The sequence below is a fragment of the Podarcis muralis genome, chromosome 7, assembly GCF_964188315.1.
Source record: "Podarcis muralis chromosome 7, rPodMur119.hap1.1, whole genome shotgun sequence".
Classification (NCBI taxonomy): Eukaryota; Metazoa; Chordata; class Lepidosauria; order Squamata; family Lacertidae; genus Podarcis; species Podarcis muralis.
The window spans coordinates 18,852,326-18,872,311 of record NC_135661.1 but is presented as its reverse complement, the minus strand read 5'-3'; the positions used below and the strand labels follow the sequence as shown (position 1 = coordinate 18,872,311).

General features: G+C 41.4%; 1 protein-coding gene across 5 annotated transcripts in view; it reads left to right on the top strand.

Moving 5' to 3' along the window:
- PRKCZ (protein kinase C zeta) overlaps positions 1 to 19,986 on the top strand; it is a 93,105-nt gene that overhangs the window by 54,458 nt on the left and 18,661 nt on the right. For 4 of the 5 annotated variants that reach the window (XR_003707936.2, XM_028740927.2, XM_028740926.2 and 1 more), the window contains 6 exons: positions 1,290 to 1,375; positions 9,297 to 9,428; positions 12,874 to 12,955; positions 13,510 to 13,562; positions 17,616 to 17,804; positions 19,409 to 19,506. Coding sequence is in view for 4 of the 5 variants with exons in the window: in XM_028740927.2 (XP_028596760.2) it covers positions 1,290 to 1,375; positions 9,297 to 9,428; positions 12,874 to 12,955; positions 13,510 to 13,562; positions 17,616 to 17,804; positions 19,409 to 19,506 (640 nt within the window). In the remaining variant the exon portion in view is untranslated. The remainder of the gene's footprint in view (positions 1 to 1,289; positions 1,376 to 9,296; positions 9,429 to 12,873; positions 12,956 to 13,509; positions 13,563 to 17,615; positions 17,805 to 19,408; positions 19,507 to 19,986) is intronic. The other variant, XM_028740929.2, reaches the window with a different exon arrangement.

Sequence of the window (19,986 nt, the reverse complement as noted above, 5' to 3'; positions counted from 1 at the left end):
GGAAAGCATTGAGCGGACTTCTTAAAATTTGTAACCTGAAAATTATTAAATAAGATGTAATTGTGTCTGTCTTAGGGCACAATTCAATTCCTACTGTAGCTCCCAACAACATGGCTTTTCCAGGAGCAACTTTTAAGTTTAAAAGTAAGGAGTGTGACTCATGAGTTTTACTTTTGCCACATCCTGCTACCTAGCCAAGTCACTAGCAACAGCTTTGTACACCTGACCTCTTCTCCTCTGCTTCCTTTTGGGAAATTGTAACTAGTTATTATAGACTGCTGTTTGTGGGGTATGAGTAGAGCAGTACATCTTTCGTCCAGTGTGGACTGCTAGCGAGTCCTGCTCTTACAGCTGCCATCGCCTCTACTCCACCTTACCTCTGGGGTGGTAATTGTGAAGCTAGACATTTATATACTCTGTTTATATCACCCCTTAAGGAGCCACATCATGTTCCTCATGTCTGCTCGTAATCCTGTGTGAAAGGCAATATATAGTCCACTGGGTAGCGTGTTCTGGACTCTGATCTCAGTGGCCTTGGGCAAATCCTTACCTGTCAGACTCTGTTCCCTCTCTATAAAATGCCAGTAATAGTGACTTGCATCACAATTGTTGTGAAGATGAGTTATGACTATCAATCCAATTTCATCCTGGAAAGCGCAGGTGATGCAAAAATCTAACTTGCCACGGTATCTCTCTGAGTGGTCCTCATGTCCCTAAGGTTCCTTTGTCCTGGTTCTGTATTTTTAAAATTACTGTACAACTGAGAAAACACTTGAATTGTTCCCTCTTTATTTTTTTTTAAAGAGGAAGATCAAATAGTGACATCATCTTCTAGCACGGGGAAAATGGGAATCATAACTGTGCAAAGATTTGTATGGTTTGGTGTACTTCTTGCACTATCCTTTTAAGCTAACTTGTATCCTTGATGTTTTCATGAAAAGCTGGTACAGCAAGACTGCCATGATGAGGGTTAGCAAGGAATGCTGTTTCTTTAACCCAGTTATCTCTCTCCATCTCACCTGAGCTTGAAGCAGCAAGCAGTCACAGAACTGTAACAAGATTATAATCATGTGAGGGGAAACAGCAAGAGGGGGGGATGGAGGAATGGGAGAGGCTGGGTCGGGGGAAGCATCTCCTCCAGATGCTTTTTGACAGCAGATTGTGTTACCAGCAATATTTAGCTGTGCGTGGATGTTCAGGAAAGCAAGATTAAGGCGCAACTTGCTCAATGTAGAGTGCGTGTGGTATTACTATGCTCCTGCTTTACACCTTTTTAATTTCCTTCTTAGAATCAATCTACCGACGTGGAGCCAGAAGATGGAGGAAGCTGTACAGAGTGAATGGGCATCTGTTCCAAGCCAAACGCTTTAACAGAGTGAGTACTGTTGCTTAAAAAAAAAAAAAGCCTCGGGAGTGGTGTGTGTGTATTGTATATCTGTGTGAGGTGCTGTGAATTATTATCCTTTCCTACTGGAAGCTTCCTATACTGGGGAAGAATAGGCAGAGATTTGGTTCATCTCAATTCAGTTTATGCAATATTACTGAATAAAAGGTCTTTGAATTCATTGTGGGGACAGTAATGTAGGATTAATTTCTCCTCTATGCGTTTGAAAACTTGCCTTTTGTGTGTGTCTGTGTCCAAATAAATATTTTTCATGCTGCCTTTCCAGCCAGTCTGCATCGTGAATACTCCCCCTAAGCCTATTTATTGTCTTTCACCGCTTCCTTTTTCCTATTGTGTGTAGATTAGCGTTAAGATGCTTAGAATTCTCTTAAAATGCAGAGGAGCTAAATGGATATGACCTAATTAACGAAACCACAAATATTTTTATCTACTGAGCTGCAAACTCTACTGCATGTACTAAAGACACAGCCGTGTTACGGGTCTGACTTCATCTATAAAAGCAAAGGAATCCAGAGACCCCTCCTTCCTTAACCCAGCCCATTATGCTGCAGCATGTATTCTCTACATAATACAGTCTTCTGAAGTTTTGTGGAAAATGTATGAGCAGGGGTGTGTTGGATTTTAGGTTAATTATAAGGATTGTCTGACTGTTGCTGCCTTGTGGGAAAGGCGGAGAGTTCTTTAATGGCTACACGCGCACACACACACACACACACACACTTATCTACATATGTATGTATACATGAACCCCTAATAAGCGGTGAGCAAAATCTTTCCTGATTATGGTCTTAATATCTGAGTGATATGATACACAGATTAATGTGGGGCTGTCATATGCCAATGCACTCTCATTTGAAGATTAAGAGGTTTTAGGGGACAATTAAACCAGAATTTTGGGGTCAACAGTTTTTTATGAAGCACATAAAGCACCAAGCTCAACCTGAATGGTATGCAAAGTTTTAAAAGCTTGTGAATAGTACCAGTGTTCTCTGATGCTAAATGGAGGCCTAGTTAAAAATAGTCATGTAAAGGCTAAATAGTCATGTAAAAGACTCTACTATTATGAATTTTCAGACACACACACACACTTCTGCTTTGTGAGTACCTTCTGTACATCCATTTCAGTTCTGTCCTTACCTTAGAATAAGTTTCTTTTCTAGTAGAAAGATGTTTTAAAACATTTGTTACTTTTTATGATATGGGGGGGAGTGTTATGAAAAAAGAGGGAGGAACATACAGTATACAAGGGCTTGGGCTTCTTTGAAAGCAAAGGGGCTTTCAAAAGCAGATTGTGATATGGTAGGGATAGAGTCCACTGTTTAAAAGAAGCAAAGTCAAGAAGCCCACCATATGCATGCCAAATATTGGTAGCCATTTGGATCCCAGACCTATGAGTATGAGTACTCATATCCCAGATATGAGCATTTTTAATTGAAAGTTTGCTTAGAAATAAAATGGTATAGGGTTGTATCCAAATATGTCATACTCAGAGTAGACTCGCTGAAATTAATGGAACTGTTAGCCATGACCATTAACTTCAGTGGCTCTTTTCTGAGTAGGACTAACATTGGACGCTACCCTGATTTTATTCTAACCAATACATTTTCTCATACTACTACATTCATGTGGGAATTCTGCCTCTTCTGCACACACAAAATAAAGCTTGAGGTATATTAAAGAGTCTGCTTCAAGTAAAAGTGTGCATTTCATGCTGAAAGCCAAAACTTCTGCTTAATACTCTGTGTGCCATATATTGCACAATATAAAACAAATAGCAGGTCTCACTCATTTGGGTAATGTTCAGACTTGGGCCTTTCTCAGAATTGACCAAATGTACCGCAAGAATGTAAAAGAAAGATGCTTTTATCCCAAGCAGATGCATAGCTTTTTATGTTCTTTATTCCTTACAGTAAATATACCAAAACAGGTGCAGTTAATGGTTAAATTACACAATATGCTATGCTATCAGATAATTGTTAAACTAAAGTAGCAGCACAAAACATGGTATTACAGCTACATTGCAGAAAGATTTAGCCTGTACACATGTTTAAGATCAAGATACAGGATAAGGATGAAGAACCTTGACCCTCCAGGTGCCAACCCACATCAGTCCTTATCAGTTTTGCCAATAGTCATACTGTATACCCCCTGTATGGGGGAAGAGGTTAGGAAGCCTGCATCTGTGAATGCAATCCTCTTCTAGTCATTTTATATTCCACAAAATTTTGTTAGGTCTAGAGTTTCCTCGGGGTGACTTCTTGTGTGAACACTTTAAGCAGGAGTCCAGCAAGTGGAAAAAACAAGTGTCTCTTCTCCAGCATAGATGCAGTGAATTCTACTGTGTAGACTGTAGGCCCTCCTCTTGTCGCAGTACCATTTAATAAGAAATGGGCAGGCAAGAAACTTTCATAAACTATATATATATATATATATATATATATCAGTGTTTCCCAACCTTTTTTGGGCAAAGGCACACTTGTTTCATGAAAAAAATCTCGAGGCACACCACCATTACAGCCCCGTGACGTCAGCGCGCAGTGTCACGCTGGGAGGGACATGAATTGCTAGCAAATTACATAATCACCTCCTTGAGGGCTGGCTCATCTTCTCCGAAGGCAGAACCCCATTAATTAACAGCACAGACTCACACCATAGCCAAGACGAGGGGGGAAAACCTCAGTCATGCACAGTCATGCACATGTGGGGGCTAAATGAGGACGAAGACCGGGCAGAGAGCAGGGTTCAAATCACCCCACCTGGCCAGGACAATCCCTGGGTGCTCCCTTGGGCCACTCGCCTGACCCACCTCGCAGGGCTGTTGTTGCGAGGATAACACGGGGAGAACCACGCGCGCCCCCGGGAGCTCCTTGGAGGAGAAAGCGGGCGATGAATGCAATGCACGAAATATATGAGAGGCGACCAGGTTTTGCAGGTGAGGGGCCCCCGCCAGCCTCCGCTTCCAACACCCGGCGCAACGACGCCGAAGTTTCCCCCCGGGCTCGGCTCGGGGAGCAGCGCTGCTCCCCCCCGGCTCCCCTTCGCCCTCCCGGCTCTCTCTGCCGCCCACTGGGGACCCCCCTCACCTGCCAAGTCCGGAGCGCCGGTGGAAGTTGCATGCATGCATGCAGGGCGCCACGTTGCCATTGCATTGCACTGCACTCCATGCAATGCCTGCACGCATGCATTGCCTTGCACGCCCGCCAAGGGGTCTCCCCGCGGTCCGATGCATCCCCTCCGGCGCGGATGCAGCATTGCAAAAATAACCCCCCCCCCCGACGCAGCCCTACCTGGGGGGCAGCCTCCGCCGCTCCGCCTCCGCGGGGATCCCCGGCCTCCATCCTGCCGCCCGATCTCCGCGGGGGCGCAGGCAGGCTGCGCGGGGTCTGCGCGGAAGAGCCCCTGCCCGCCCGGCCGCCGCCGCCGCGCTCATTCCATGGCCGGGAGAAGAGTGCTTCAAACAAAACGCCCGGCCCGCCAGGCCACGCTGGGAAACGTAGTTTGCGCACCCCGCGCGGGCGCGGAGCCCAAGGGCGAGGGGACTACGGATCCCGGCAGCCCTCGCGCCGGGGACGGAGGGGGAGAGGCCGGGTGCAGGGATGGAGGGACGGGTGGTCGAGCGAGTGAGTGAGTGGCAGCCGCCAAGCCTTGGCCGAGAGCCAGGAAGGGCCTCCCCGGAGGAGGAGGAGGAGGAGGGAGGCGCAGAGCGGGATGGAGGGAGGGAACCCCAGGGGCCATCTAGTGACGGCGCCCCAATCGAAAATTTGACTTTAAAAAAAAAAAATCTTTCAATTTTTTAATTTTTCCCGCGGCACACCAGGCAACATCTCGCGGCACACTAGTGTGCCGTGGAACAGTGGTTGGGAAACACTGATATAGAGAGAGAGAGAGAGAGAGAGAAAGAGAGAGAGAGAGAGTGAGAGTGTGTTTACGCTGCTTGAAATAGAACCATGTGGATGCATCTCCTTGTGGCAAGCTATTTGTGTGAAACGTCTTCCCATAAAGCGTGGGCAATTTCAGTTTGCAGTGGTGCGGATGAAATCACCCGAACTGCATGGGGAGCTGCTTTCACACACATGGCATGCTACAGAGTTGCTCCCACACAGCTCCATTTCAAGCGGCCGCCCACATGGTAAGTTGAATGTGTGAATTGGGCCATAGTAACGTCTAACAAGGCACAGAACTGCTTTCAGGGCTACTCAGTCAGGGGCTTCTGTTCCCATGATTGTCACTGTGGCCTGAAAATTAGGGTTTATTCTTCAGTGCAAAGCGGCAAATAGTAATACGCTTTTGATATTAGGTAGCTTAGTTACGTTTTTTAAATGCCCCCTATTATATATAATTTTCCTTTCTGCTATAAGTGTCAGCTGGTCTTTATTCTCATCCCAGGAAGTTGTAAAATAATGAAATTTAGTTTATTGTGAACCTTTCTACCCACACAGAGTGACACCCCCCCCCCTTTGCAAAGCTGAAATTCTTGACAATCCACTGTTCCATTTTAGAAAACATTTTGCTGGAGCACGTCTCATTTCTCAGTTGTTGTATCACACTCTTGGCCATTTCCACTCAGGAGTGCTGTTACTGGGTCATCCTATGTACTCTCTTTTTATAAGCCAATCACATTGTGAAGGGGAGTGATGGGTGAGTGTTTTAATTACAGAAGAGCTAGAGGGGTCCTTGCTCCTTTTATTTTTTTAGCTACTGTTCGAGAACAGCAGGAAATATATTTTGGCTAAAATTAGGAGGAGTCAGGATGGTGGTTATAGATTTTGCTAAATGCCCACATATCCTCCCCTATTATTTGAGAACCAGATATGGGTGGGCTTACAAATCCAAATTCTTAATGCTAAGCCTGTTCAAGGTGTACACAGCCAACAGGTCTGATGTACAGTTTTTTTAAGCTGAAAATGGAGTTAGATTTATAAGTGTGACTTTGCAAGCAAAGTCAGGTTGGGTTCAGTGGCTACTGTGTTGAGTTATGGTGCAAGATTAAGTAGTGACTTTCAGTTTGAATTAATTCCCTTCTAGGGAGAGCAATGTCAGATCTAATGATGAGGGTTTTGTTTTGTTTTTTAAGAGCATTTTAGATTTTGTAGAAACAAGTTTTGTAGTTGGGAATATTTGGAGTATTTTAAACAAGGTAATGTGTTGGCACAACATAAAAAATAGTTGGTGTTGTGGAGTTATCCTCCATAGATCTTCCCTATCCCTATAGCAGAGTTTGACTACACTGTGGTGCTTTGCTCTCAACTTGAATGTTTGTTTTGGGGGAAGGGAAGAGGTTAGTGATCAGACTGAATGTGAATGATAGTTGTATGTGTTTCCTTTAAGTTATAAAAATGAATTTATTATGCAAATACATCTTACTCTTATATGAGGCTTTCAGTGGTCTCCCATCTCTATTGCCAGCCAGGGCTAAACCTGCTAAGCTTCTGTAATGCTGCAATGTCTGGTTTTCTAAGACCACTTGTTGGGCCCCTGTGTATTTTTTAAGAAGTAGGACTAGTTCACACTTTCTAATTTTTTTGGATGGAGCAACTGAGGCTTACCGGAAATTGAAGGTTACAAATGCAGCCATACTGAAGCAGGCTTATGACAGCTGTTCTGTGGTTATATTTCTTTCTGCATGTTTAGATTAACTTGTTTCCAGAATATGATTGGAAGAAAATGGAAGTTGATAAGCTTTCCCCACCTTGTTTAAATGCCTTTTGCAGGTGAATTATAACATTGGTTCATATTGACTGAAATATTGATTTGCCTGCCAGTAAAATGTTTATTGGAAATCCTGTTTTATTTTTTGCAAAGAAAAAAAAATTAGGCTCCTTGGCTTGATTCTCCCCCCCCCCCCCAAAAAAAAAATTAGGCTCCAAGTGAAACACTTAGAGCAGGAGTTATTGGAACACTTTTGATAGAAAATCCTACTGCTGCTCTTTTTAAAGGAAGGATAACCCTATCATTATTACTAAGAAACATTTAGAAATAAAACCTCTCCCCAAGTTCCTTTTAGGAATGCTTATTGTTTAGATATAGCCTGCACAAGATGGCTTTTCTTTGGCAACTGTCCTTCCACTTCTGGGGCAGAGGCAGCAAAGTAAACTGGATTATTCTCATTCCCAAGTCTTCTAACAAATTTGGAAGATTCTTTAGAGATGCTGTCTAATTTCACAAGTCAAATACTTCCCCTTTTGATATATCTTGCCTTAATAAAATGCCCCTCTTAATTTGAGGAACTCGGCACAGATCATATTTCTTTGATTCCTGAAGTACTATTGGGAATTGGATAGCATTTGATGTGCAGGAAGATAACACTTTTTTGAGCCTCAGCTGTGGCTGATAACCTTCCACTTCAGCTTTCTGTTAGGGTTTTCTCTGTTTTCTCACAGTGCTGCTCAAGTGTATGTAACATCTATGTGTGATTTGTTTATGAAGTATTAGTTCTTCTTTAATCAGACAAATTAAACCAAGATGATACAGCTAAAAAATATTGAGCGGAAGAGAATCGAGCCTTAAAAGCCTTAAAAGGCCAATACACACATTTTTAAGTTTATCAATATAGTTCTGCTGAGGCATAAATTTTCATTGAGCATCTTGCAAACCCAAGAATGGGGTGCTATTCACTTGTTCCACTGACCTGAAAAAAAATTTCAAGCAAATAGGCTCTTGAATGCTACAGCTTCATCTAATGCATCTCTGAATGCTTAGAATGAACTACTCATCCCTTCGTGATAGCAGGTTGTGCTCCTCATCTTTTGAAATCACTGCACAGTCATTGTTATCTTATTGTTCTTTTGCTAATGGAATACCCATTCTGATCTTTTGCCTTTGCGTCATGAAAGAAAAAGGAAGTGTTTGTATGAAGGCATAACAGCAGAGTGCCTCTTGCTGTAATGGTGGTAGATTTGTGAAAGGTTTTGCATGTACACTATGAATTAGGGCACTGAAGGATGTAAAATTTATTATTATTATTATTATTACATTTGGTGGGGACTGGTTTGAATCTTCCATGTGTATTAAGTGTGGGTCACTGAAATCAGGCCAGTAGCTTGGATATACGGAGCTCCATAGTTGTACCTGAGAGCTTTGCACAAGCCAGGTGTTTGTTTTTACTTTGACAAAAGTAATATTAACCCCAGAAGAGAAGCATTTTCAGTGAGGTGTTTAGTGTATCTGTTTTGTCCCATAGAAAGTACCTGACAGCACAAGCTTATGTTTGCTATCATCCAAGGAACGGCCATAGCTTAGTGGTAGAGTTTCTGCTTTTTGTATGTAGAAGGTCCCAGGTTCAATCCCTGTTAAAATGTAGAATGCAAGAAAGAGGGAGCTCTGCCTGTGACCCTGGAGAGCTGCTGCCAGAGTATTGAGCTAGATTTATTTGTTTTCAGTATGTTTATTCTGCTCTTCAGCCAAAAAGGCTCCTAGAGGAACTCACAGCTCAAGAAAAAACAAGACCATCTCTGCCCTCAGGCCTAAAGTCTAGAAAACATGTGACAAAAGGGATGGATCGATTGGGAGAGTAGCAGAAAAGCAAGCTTGAGTATCATTTCTTAAAGTTACAAGGTTCTTAAAGAGGACCATCTGGGACGGAAACAATTCAGCGAGAAAAGGAGCCAAAGGGTGTCTCAGGAGAGCCAGTGGAGTGGAGTGGCCTGGCTTCCCACCTCTCCCTCTGCTGCTCCTGCTGAACAAATAATCTGCTCCCTAACTTTTCAGCTAGTGAAAGTTACGTATGAGAGCACCTATTATTAGTCCTATAGAAAGTTGTCAAATTGCACTTGTGAGCAATTTTTCAGTGTGCAAAATGCTTTAACCCCCCCCCCTTTTTTTTTTTAATCTGGAAGATGTCTCTAAGTGAGTGTATCTGAAAGATGATTCATACTTTTTCCCTCCCTCCTAGAGAGCATACTGTGGCCAGTGCAGTGAAAGGATATGGGGTCTCGGAAGGCAAGGCTACAAGTGTATCAACTGCAAATTGTTGGTCCATAAACGCTGTCACATTCTTGTCCCACTGACCTGCAAAAGGCATATGGTAAGTTTGGCTCCAGCACAAAGCTTCAGTGGGGCTGTGTACTTTTTTCATGTATGAAGGCTATACAGATGTGCAGTTCATTAGTTTTAAAAGATCAGGTGTTTGCAGCTGTGCCTTAAATATCTTGGGCCTATGTTTTTATTTTATTCAGGTGCTTTGAGCTATTCTGAGTCCCTCATAATATAAAAGGCCTTTCACTAATATCATAAACATATATTCTCTTAAACTATGGGAATAAACTCCACTCCCATATCCTTTGCCATATTATGTAACCCTTACTAAATTATTTTAATTGGTAATCTCCCAGTCCTTTCCATTGAGGTTGACTTGTAGTCCTGCTTTGATATGAGATGTTAAGCTCTTTAGAAAAGGATCTTGCCTTACCTTACTTGAATCTATGCTCTTGTGCAAGCCATGCTCACTTCAAGGGAGTTTCTCCAGGATTAATAATACAGTAATTCATTCATTCATGTAAAATAGATATGTATGTATTTGCCTCCTGTATAGTCGGTTATTTCTGACAGGATCTTATTAGCGTCCTTGCTAACCCACATAAGAAACTATCCAGCCATAGCTTTCACTCTGCTTAGGGTTTGGAAGCTTAAAATCAGAACCCATTGGGAATTCATTCTTTCTAGATTAAAGATCCTTTGAATGCTTTTGGAGTTTGTTTCTTGCCTGTGCTTTCAGGACTTTCCTGCTACTTTAAATTGGTTCCAGGTTTTTGCAATATAGATTTAAGAGGCTCTGTGCATTATATATTTGTCCCTGGAATAAAAGGAGCAATTAGAATAAGAAAATGCAAAAACTAAATGACATCTTTGTACATAAATGCAAAGCTTTATAAAGCATATGAAGTCAAGTTGGGTATAGAATGTCCCACTTAATAGCTCAAAAGGTGCCTGCAGTTACATGCAGTTGTAACAAAAGTCAAAGTTGAAAGTATTTGTTAACATGTGCTGAGGCAAGATCCTTTACATTGTAAACAAAAGTGGTTTTTGAAGCAAAGAATCCATCCTGTGGTAATTTAAATGCCACTTTCCCAGATGTTTGTCTTGGGAAATCCCAGGGAAAACGACATAATGCTGACATGGAAATTTATAGAACTTAATTTTGCACAATGTCTATGTGTCTAAAACTATCAAGTTCTTAAAATGTTATCTAAAAAAGGATGCTTTGGAATGGCACTTGAAAAATCTTCAGGTATGAGGATGGATTAGGCTCCATAGATAGGGCACATCTTTAATTTTGGCTTTGCACCTGCAGAGGTTTTGTTACGTCCATGAATGTGCATGTTCTAGAATGCAGCAAGCAGAGGGCCAAAGAGATGCAGGTTTGCTTGTAGGAGGAGGAATATTTTTAGCTGAAAATGTTTCTTTTTTATAATTCAAAAGCATTTGAAAAAGAAAGTAAGCCAGCTTGTTGGCTTCTGTGACTCCTTGAGCAGAAAGAAAAAATAAATCCCCGTTAGTAAGCAAGATGTCTTGTCAGCGCAGAGAGGTATTTTTTTCCCCCATAAAAATATCAGGTTGTGAATCTGGACTTTAAAAAGTTTTCAGAATTTTGAGACCATTGATTGAACAAGAATTTTCCTTGGGGGACAGAGGGATCCTAAATGGTCCTGTTCACACATTACAAGTGATGGGGGGCAGGGTTTAAAAAAGTGGAGGAAATTATCAAACAGGAAAGAATTCCTGGAGTCATATGCTCCATTGTTGGAATATTGAAAGACAAGACAAGGGAAATTTAGGGACCTCTTTAAATTAAAGTATATATTGGAGGTTTGGTAATATACCCTTGGAAAGATGTGTTTAACAAGTTTTTTGCACTTTTGAATCAAGGGTTTTAAAATGCTGTCTGCCATTTTGGCAAACAGGCTGAAAAGGGGGATACTTGCTTGTGTGAATACGGATAAGATGAATTTATACCAGAGTAAAATATTTTATTCATTATAGAGAGACTCATATAATGGATTATGTTAATGACAAGAACAGGCCTGCATTATCCAGCTTTCCCATCCCATGTTTTGAAATATCCATGGAAACTCCTCAGTGTTTCGTATATTCTTGCTCTGAGGATCTGTAGGTGTGAATCGGATGCATGTTAAAATGTGTGTTCGGATGTGGATATCCTCCTTTGCACTATTATTTATTCATTTATTTAATGCATCTTTGTCTTGCCTTTCAGCAGTAAAAGGCTCCCACAATGTCTTACATCAATCCAGTAATAAGATTGTCTTTGCCCTCAGGTTTACATATAAAAGGCATGACACAAAAGGAGAAAAGACAGGGAGAGAGTAGGAAAGAAGCAAACTTGGGTGCTAGTTCTTAGTTACAGGGTTCTCTTTAGCAGGGAGATGAAAATATAAGCTTGCTGCTGCAGCTGCTCCTCTGGCATATGAATGTGACCAGGTAGGTCTCCATCTTGCCACGATAGGAGGCAAAGGGACCTGACCTCCTAGTAGTCCTTGAGGCTGATAGCCCTACTAGCTAATGAATGGGGCCAGAGCAAGCTGCCCTTTTATCTGTGCAATCCCAGGGCAATTGTCTGCTGGAACACTCAGTAGGGTGCACATTCAGATGTGCGTCTCAGCTCTTAAACATTTGGCTACCTTGCACAAGTCTTTGTACGTTTAGTTGCCAGTAACGTTTTCCACAACAGAAAGTAAATTGGAACCAGAGCGGAGTTGGGCTCAGAATAAATGCCCCCATCACCAGAACTAGAGTATTCGCCTTCACAGACAAAACCTGTTAGATAATGATATAATGCTTAATTGAAGTCTACAAAACCCATGGCAAAAACTCATAGCAGATCTTGATAGGAGGCAAGACAATACCTATTTAAAGCACCATACAATGTGTGTTATCTACCTAATTTTCCTCCATGTAGGAAACTACCTATGTTCTGCAACATGTACACAGAGTTACACATGTTTGTCTCACATTAAACTACTGCTGTCTTTCCTCCATGAAGTGATACCATTTAGTGAAGGTGGATCCTTAAAAATCCTGAGATTTCAGCAACATTTTTCTGGTTTCCAAACCTACTTTTTGCAGTTGTGACTTAAATTTCTTCGTACAAAAAAATTGAGTTTTTTTCAGCATATACAAGAACCTGCAAATGATACCCAAACATCTTGGGGTACACTAATATATTTTGAGAGTGCAGTCATGTCTCTTGGGCTTTTTTAACCGCCTCCCCCAAAATCTACACTCTTTCTTGCTGTACGCTGTTGCTATAATCTCATATGAGACAAGTTGGGAAATCTTTAATTCTGCAGGTTTTATTTTAAAAAGAGAATAAGTGTAAGGTTTGTTTCCATGCCTAGCTATATGCTAGTTAACTGGAGAAGCATACTGCAAGGGTGGGGGGAGTCTTCAGGGAGCATGCTAGAGTTGCATGAAAGTCACCATTAGTGAGTTTTCAGTAATATATATTCTTACAGGATTCTGTGATGCCTTCCCAGGAACCTCAGTTAGATGATAAGAATGATGAAGTTGACATTCCCACAGAAGAGAGTGATGGAAGTAAGTAATGTTTCTTTTCTCAATGTACATGTTTGGGGGTGGGGAATCAGCTAGTCTAGCCCTTATATGGTGCCATTAAATGTAAAAATCCCTACAAATTTAATTGGTAGTTTGGATCTCCCAGGTGCACCCTGCTGCAAAGTGAGAACAACTATGTTTTGTCCAAGACTATGGAATGGCTTTACCATGAGAAGCCCATAGTTTAGTAATAATAATAATTTATTATTTATACCCCGCCCATCTGGCTGGGCTTCCCCAGCCACTCTGGGCGGCTTCCAAAAAAAATATATTAAAATACTGTAATACATCAAACATTAAAAACTTCCCTAAACAGGGCTGCCTTCAGATGTCTTCTAAAAGTCTGGTAGTTGTTGTTCTCTTTGACATCTGGTGGGAGGATATCTGGTAGTAGAGCACACACAGTAGTAGAACATACTAAGTTCCTGTGTTCAATGCCCAGCAACTGCAAGTCCTCTGCTTGAACTGCAGATCAGCAGCCAGTCTGTGTAGTAGTATTGATTGCTTTTATTCTGCTTTGTCATTTTCTCTTGCAGTACCTTATATTCCTTCAGCCCGAAAGCATGACAATATTAAAGATGATTCTGAGGTAGGTTTTATTAAAAGGTTTAACTGTTGGGTTTTTCTTCAGTCTATTAAGCATGCACATTTCCTTATTTCTGTCATACTTTTTCAACAATTAAATAACCTTTAATTTTGGTCCTAGCAGGTTCATTAGATAGACCTGTTGCATCTCCTGTATTAGCACCATCTCTAGCAGTCTTCCTTTCTAGGGTTACAATCTCCCATTCACCTGCAGATGACACCTAACTGCAACCCCCTCCCCTGCAGTGGTGAAATCAGTGCAATCTGCCTGGTCCCATTTACCTCCTGTAACTTATGGTTCCTGTTTTCTAATAGCTATCCATGGGAAAGAACTGTTCCTGGGAAAATGTTGGGTCTTCAGGAGTTAAAATACTGAGTGAGATGCAAATTGAGTGCCCTTGTATGGGCTTGAATGCCAGTGCATGGTTCGGTTCTCCTTTCATCCCTCCCAAGAATCACTATACAATAGTTAATGTTCATAGAATCTTAGGGCTTCCCCTGCAAAGACTTTGACTTTGCCCCCGGAGGCACGCTCTGTTGTCTCTTGAGACAGATAGATGCCAACAACAATAGAATCATAGGACTGTAGAGTAGGAAGGGGATGCAAGGGTCATCTAGTCCAGCCCCTTGCAATGCAGAAATCACACTTAAGGAGTCCCTGACAGATGGCCATTTAACCTCTGCTTAAAAACCTCTGGTGAAGGATAGTTCGCCACCTGAAGTAGTCCGTTCTACTGTCAAATAGCACTTAACATCAGAAAGTTCTTCCTAATGTTTAGTTGGAATCTTCTTTCTTCTAATTTGAATCTTGGTTCTGGAGCAGCAGAAAACAAGCTTGCTCCATTTCCATGTGACAACCCTTCAGATGTTTTGGAGTTACAGAAATTCTATAAGTTGATGTGTTATGAGATGAGAATTGTCAAAAAATATATGCTTAAACATCTAAAAAAACTTACCCTCCCCTTTTTATAGAGGTTATCTCAACAATCTAGGACCATTCTCCCCCAACCTCTAACTAGCTGCTTGATAAATCCAGAAACACATTAAATAGCCTTAAAGTGCTTTCAGAACCATCACTTTTAAAGAACAAAGATGCCAGGCAATTTTTTAATAAACAGAACATCATTTGAAATGCTTCATCTTCTTTCTTCACTAGATTGGCTGCCAGGGCTAGTAATGTACACATGAGTGGCTTCTGCAGTTGACTAGACTGTCCTACTTTCTGCCCATATATTCTCTGCCTAAAGCAATCATTTCTAAAACCCCAAGCTGAAATACAAGTTAAACAGAATAATTTATTGATTTGCTTAACAATTGTCTAAGAAAAATGAGTAATTGTTGTGTTAGATATACACATAACTGGACATAATATTCTTACATTTTGATCATCCTCACTGCCCTAACAAGTCATTCTAAAAAGCACATCCTGGAGATGTGTTGTGTCGCTAGTCTTATTCAGAGGAATCTTTAAGCTCTGTTCAATCTCCTGTTAATAGCAGTCAATCCTAGATCAAGACTCCTTATATAAATGCTTTCCCTAGTTCAGATCCTTGATCTGGCTAAAAGCAGAGTACCAAAAGGTCAAACCAAAATAGACTGTTAAAATGTTAAACATTGTACATATAGTTTAACTATTTTAAAGATCTGCATTGCATTTGGTTTGGGAAATAACCCCACATTGCTTCCAATAAAAATTACTCTGAAATAATCGGAAGAGGCACCTTTCATAAGTCTCTTGGTGGGGGGAGGATCTTTTTTTAAGGACAAATATTTTCTTTCGGACTGAGATTAGGGCATATTCTCAGTTGTTTATTTGATCTGGTCAGTTTCAGAGCAGTTGTATTATTATTGTATTATTATGCACAAAGCAATGAACAAAGCTAAGAATGACATCAAAAGCACCATAAAAATCTCATTACGACTATAAAGTCTTTCTCCATCTTATTGAATTTTTAGGTTCAGCATGAAGATGCATCTTTTTAATCAGGCCTTTGGGAAAGTATAATGCTGTATTTGTGATTAGAATTTTTGCTGCGGTTTTGTGCTTAAATTGTTAGACTGATTATTTTAGTATCTTAATGGTTCCTTAGGTTTTTATGGGATGTGGGTGGTGATGTGGTCTAAATCACCAAGCCTCTTGGGCTTGCCGATTGGAAGGTTGGTGGTTCGAATCTGCGTGATGGGGTGAGCTCCTGTTGCTCTGTCCCAGCTTCTGCCAACCTAAAAGTTCGAAAGCATACCAATGCAAGTAGATAAATAGGTACCGCTGCGGTGGAAAGGTAAATGGTGTTTCCATATGCTCTGGCTTCTGTCACGATATTCAGTTGCGGCAGTAATGCTGGCCACATGACCCAGAAAGCTGTCTGTGGACAAATGCCGGCTCCCTCAGCCTGAAGTGAGATGAGCGCCACACCCCATTTGACTGGGGTCAAAGGTCCAGCCACCTTTGACTGGACTTAACCATCCAGAGGTCTTTTACCTTTAGTCTTTTACCTAGGTTTTTATATTTCCTTAGTTTTATTTATTTAATTGCACATATTTTAAACCACTTTGGTGAAGGGCAGTTTGAAATCAAATCAAATTAACAGCAACATTTATGCCAAAACAGAGCACTAAACAGCTTGTTTTAAACAGGAGTTTTTCAAAAAGCCTTAAAAGCTAGAACAGGCATAGGCAAACTCGGCCCTCCAGATGTTTTGGGACTACAACTCCCATTATCCCTAGCTAACAGGACCAGTGGTCAGGAATGGTGGGAATTGTAGACTCAAAACATCTGGAGGGCAGAGTTTGAATATGCCTGAGCTAGAAGGAAGTCTGATAGATCTTCTCAGGGAGGGCATTCCAGAGTTTGGGCACCACCACTGAAAAGGCACCATCCCTTCTAAGAATGAGTCCTTTGGTGACGGATCTTTGAGGGTTATGTTTAGAGTTTGGGAATGGTCATATCAGAGAAGTGGTCTTAGAAGTAAACCAGTCCTAGGCTGTTTAGCACAGGGGAAAAACAGGTAAACAATGGCACTGGTACAATACTGAAGTTATATGATCTAATTGCTGAGCAGTTCTTCCAGGCAGCCTAGTCTTCTGTCTCCACCACATGCTTTTTGTATCATACAGCCATCAGAGGAAAAAGCAACTGCACCTAGGAATCCTTCGATTGTTCATTGGTACAGCTCCATCTAAGAGCTCCTGCCATGTATATGAAACTAAATTATCCCTTATTTGTATGAAACTAATTATCTTTTGTAAGCTACCTTGGGAGGGCATTGCCCTGAAGAGCAACATACAAGTTCTAAGAATATACAATCAAAACTGAACAGGACTGCTGAGTTTCAATCTTTCTCCCAATAGTTCAACCCTACTTTTACCAACCAATGCCTCTAGAAGCTGAAAGGTCATTCCACCAGGGGAATGGCCATTTCTAGCCTTCATCGTAGGTTTGTCCGTAGAGGAGCTGTGCAAAGCTTCCATGTAGTCCACACCATCTATGTTTCTGAAACACTGTTGTCTAGAACCTCCCAAGGGTGCAACATTTTCCTCCCAGGTATGTCAGCTCACTAATCTATCATATATAGGAGACTGCAAAAAGGTCACAAAGAAGACTGGTAGGTTACTTATCTGTCAGTGATGTTCTTCGAGTGGTCACCTCTCCAATCACACAACACCAGGAAAGTTGCAGTCACTGAGAAGGAATGTGCACTCCCCCTGCCTTCATTGGGATTTCCCTTTTGGGGGATGGAGGAGGCAATGCCTGCTTCCTGACTAAAGCACTAAAATGTTCTTTTGAAGCACAGGTCTTGTGCACATAGCAGTACAAAGTGCTACTCACTTTAAATGCAAGCAACAGTGCTGCTGATGAGACCTCTGTGAGCAAGCTGATACTGGAGAAGGATGATTCACACTCACCTAAGACAAGTGTTGAAAATGAAAGGATATTTTTATTTATTTAAGTATGATTGAGCAGGAGCAGTATTTAGCAATTTTTATGGTATGTTAAGCTGCCAATGTTTGTTTGTTCAAAAGGTTATGTGGTGTTTTACCTGCTTGCCTCTCCTTATAGGAGCTCAAGCCAGTTATTGATGGAATGGATGGAATTAAAATCTCTCAGGGGCTTGGTCTACAGGACTTTGATCTAATCAGAGTTATTGGACGAGGAAGCTATGCCAAAGTTCTATTAGTGCGGTTAAAAAAAAAAGATCAAATTTATGCGATGAAAGTAGTGAAGAAAGAATTAGTCCACGATGATGAGGTAAGAGCTTAATTCAGCACATTACATGAAATCACAGAAGCATAGCGAAGAGAATTAATTATAAGGGGAAAATGTATGGTTGATTTGATCATAAATTTCAGCCCTTCTCAGCCGATGAACACTTAACAATTGTTGCCATTTTGGTTAGACACCGTAGGCAAGATGACTTTGGGGCAAAATCTATGGGAGATCTATTATGATATCACCCTTAAAAAACCAAAACCCTTCTTCCACAGAATTTGCATGTGGCAATTTCTTAAATGTATTTACTGCTTTTCATCGAAGGATCGCAGGGCAGTTTACAATATACAATTGATGTTGTCAGAGAGGGTATTGCATCACATGTCATTTGGCCCTTTGTTGTCTCTGAAGGTGAGCAGACCTAGGCTCAGCCAATTACGAAAGGCTACTGGTAATCCCTTGTATACTCCTGAGCTTCTAGGGAATATGCTGGCAAAGCGGTACGAAGCAGGATTGAACTCACCACTCACCAACTCATGAGCACAAGATTCAATCCTCCTCTCTGCAGGGGTCTGCTTCTCTAGCATGAAACAGGACTCAGGCTATTGAACCCTGTCCACCAGCTGATGTTTCCCAGTGATGTCATCTGATTGACAGGTGGACTTGGTTTGGGGAAAATGGCCCTGGTGGCCAAGTTATACCCCGTGGCAGGCTGAGACTGGCCCACAGGCCAGAGGTTCCCCACCTGTGATTTAAATGCACAGGTTTTTCCCACAGATGAGAAATGGAGATAACCCCAGCTGCACAGAAAATTACTAGATTTTTAGGTGTGCAAATACGTACATATGTACATAATTTTATTTGTATGTCATCTTGCTTCCCAAGAAAGATAGATGTCAGCAAAAAAGCAAAACCTTTCCATAGCCAAAACCATGCTCGAGGCAACTTACAATATGCAAAATACCATATAATTACAAACAAAGCAAACGTAGTCATCAGCAATAAATAAACATCAGAAAGTACACAATGCATTGAACAGTTTCCACATAAATAATATCAAAAATAAAAATACAAAACATTCATATCAATAACTGCTACAAAAAAAAAAAAAAGCAACCCCCCCCCCCAATACCTGAGTCCAAGAGTCTGTTCAACAGCCTCAGCTTCTGCAGCTGGAGTCAATCAAGGCCAGGTAGAAAAGGGCCTGCAACGCAGGGAGCAGGTCTTCCAGGACTCACAACCAAGAAGTTTATTTTTAAAAAACACAGATAACTTGAATCAGGATTTGGTCAAAGTTATATGAAAGGGAGCATCCCCAAGTTCATTTTAACCAGAGTTAACAATTTTATAGAATGATTCATTCAAGGGTAAGGTGTGTGAGGATGGGAGAGAATGTGTTTTTTCTTTCTCACACACTCACCCGAACCTTAATTTTCTGATTTTTAGTGCTTCTGGAACTTTAATATTTTGCACATACAGGCAGGAAAATGTTGAATGGGTCAGGACATCAGTTTAAAGCAAATGCTTTAGTAGTGATATAAATATGTGCAAGAAGAATATAAATGTGTTTGACTGAACTTCTTGGTGTTGTCCACAGCCTGTTGTATAGCTGCCATTGTAATGATCAAATTACTCTGTTTCAGGATATTGATTGGGTGCAGACAGAAAAACATGTGTTTGAACAGGCATCCAGTAATCCGTTTTTAGTTGGCTTGCATTCCTGCTTTCAAACGACAAGTCGGTAAGTGAGCAAATCCTTATCTTTTTACAAAATTTAAGATAACTACTTTCAAGAACCTTGATGGACACGGCAATCTCTGCATATCTGTGCTAGAGCTTTGCTACCAGAGTGAACTGAAGTGAGACTTATATGCTGTACAGTGGAACCTCGTGTTGTGGATGTAATCCGTCCTGGAGGCACGTCCGCAACTTGAAGCATTTGCATCCAGAAGCGCTGCGTCTGCGCATGCGCGAACGGTGAAACCCGGAAGTAACTGTTCCGGTACTTCCGGGTTGCCGCGGGACGCAACTTGAAAAGATGTAACCTGAAGCGGATGCAACATGAGGTATGACTGTAGTCTTCTTGACTCCAGGAGAGTGAATGGCTTGCTGCCATTGATTAATTCTCTCTGGCCCTTGTTACCATTCTTGCTCAAAGTTACTTTTCTGTGTTTGTTGTTGTTATTAAATTTATATACCACCCTTCATCCAAAGATCACAT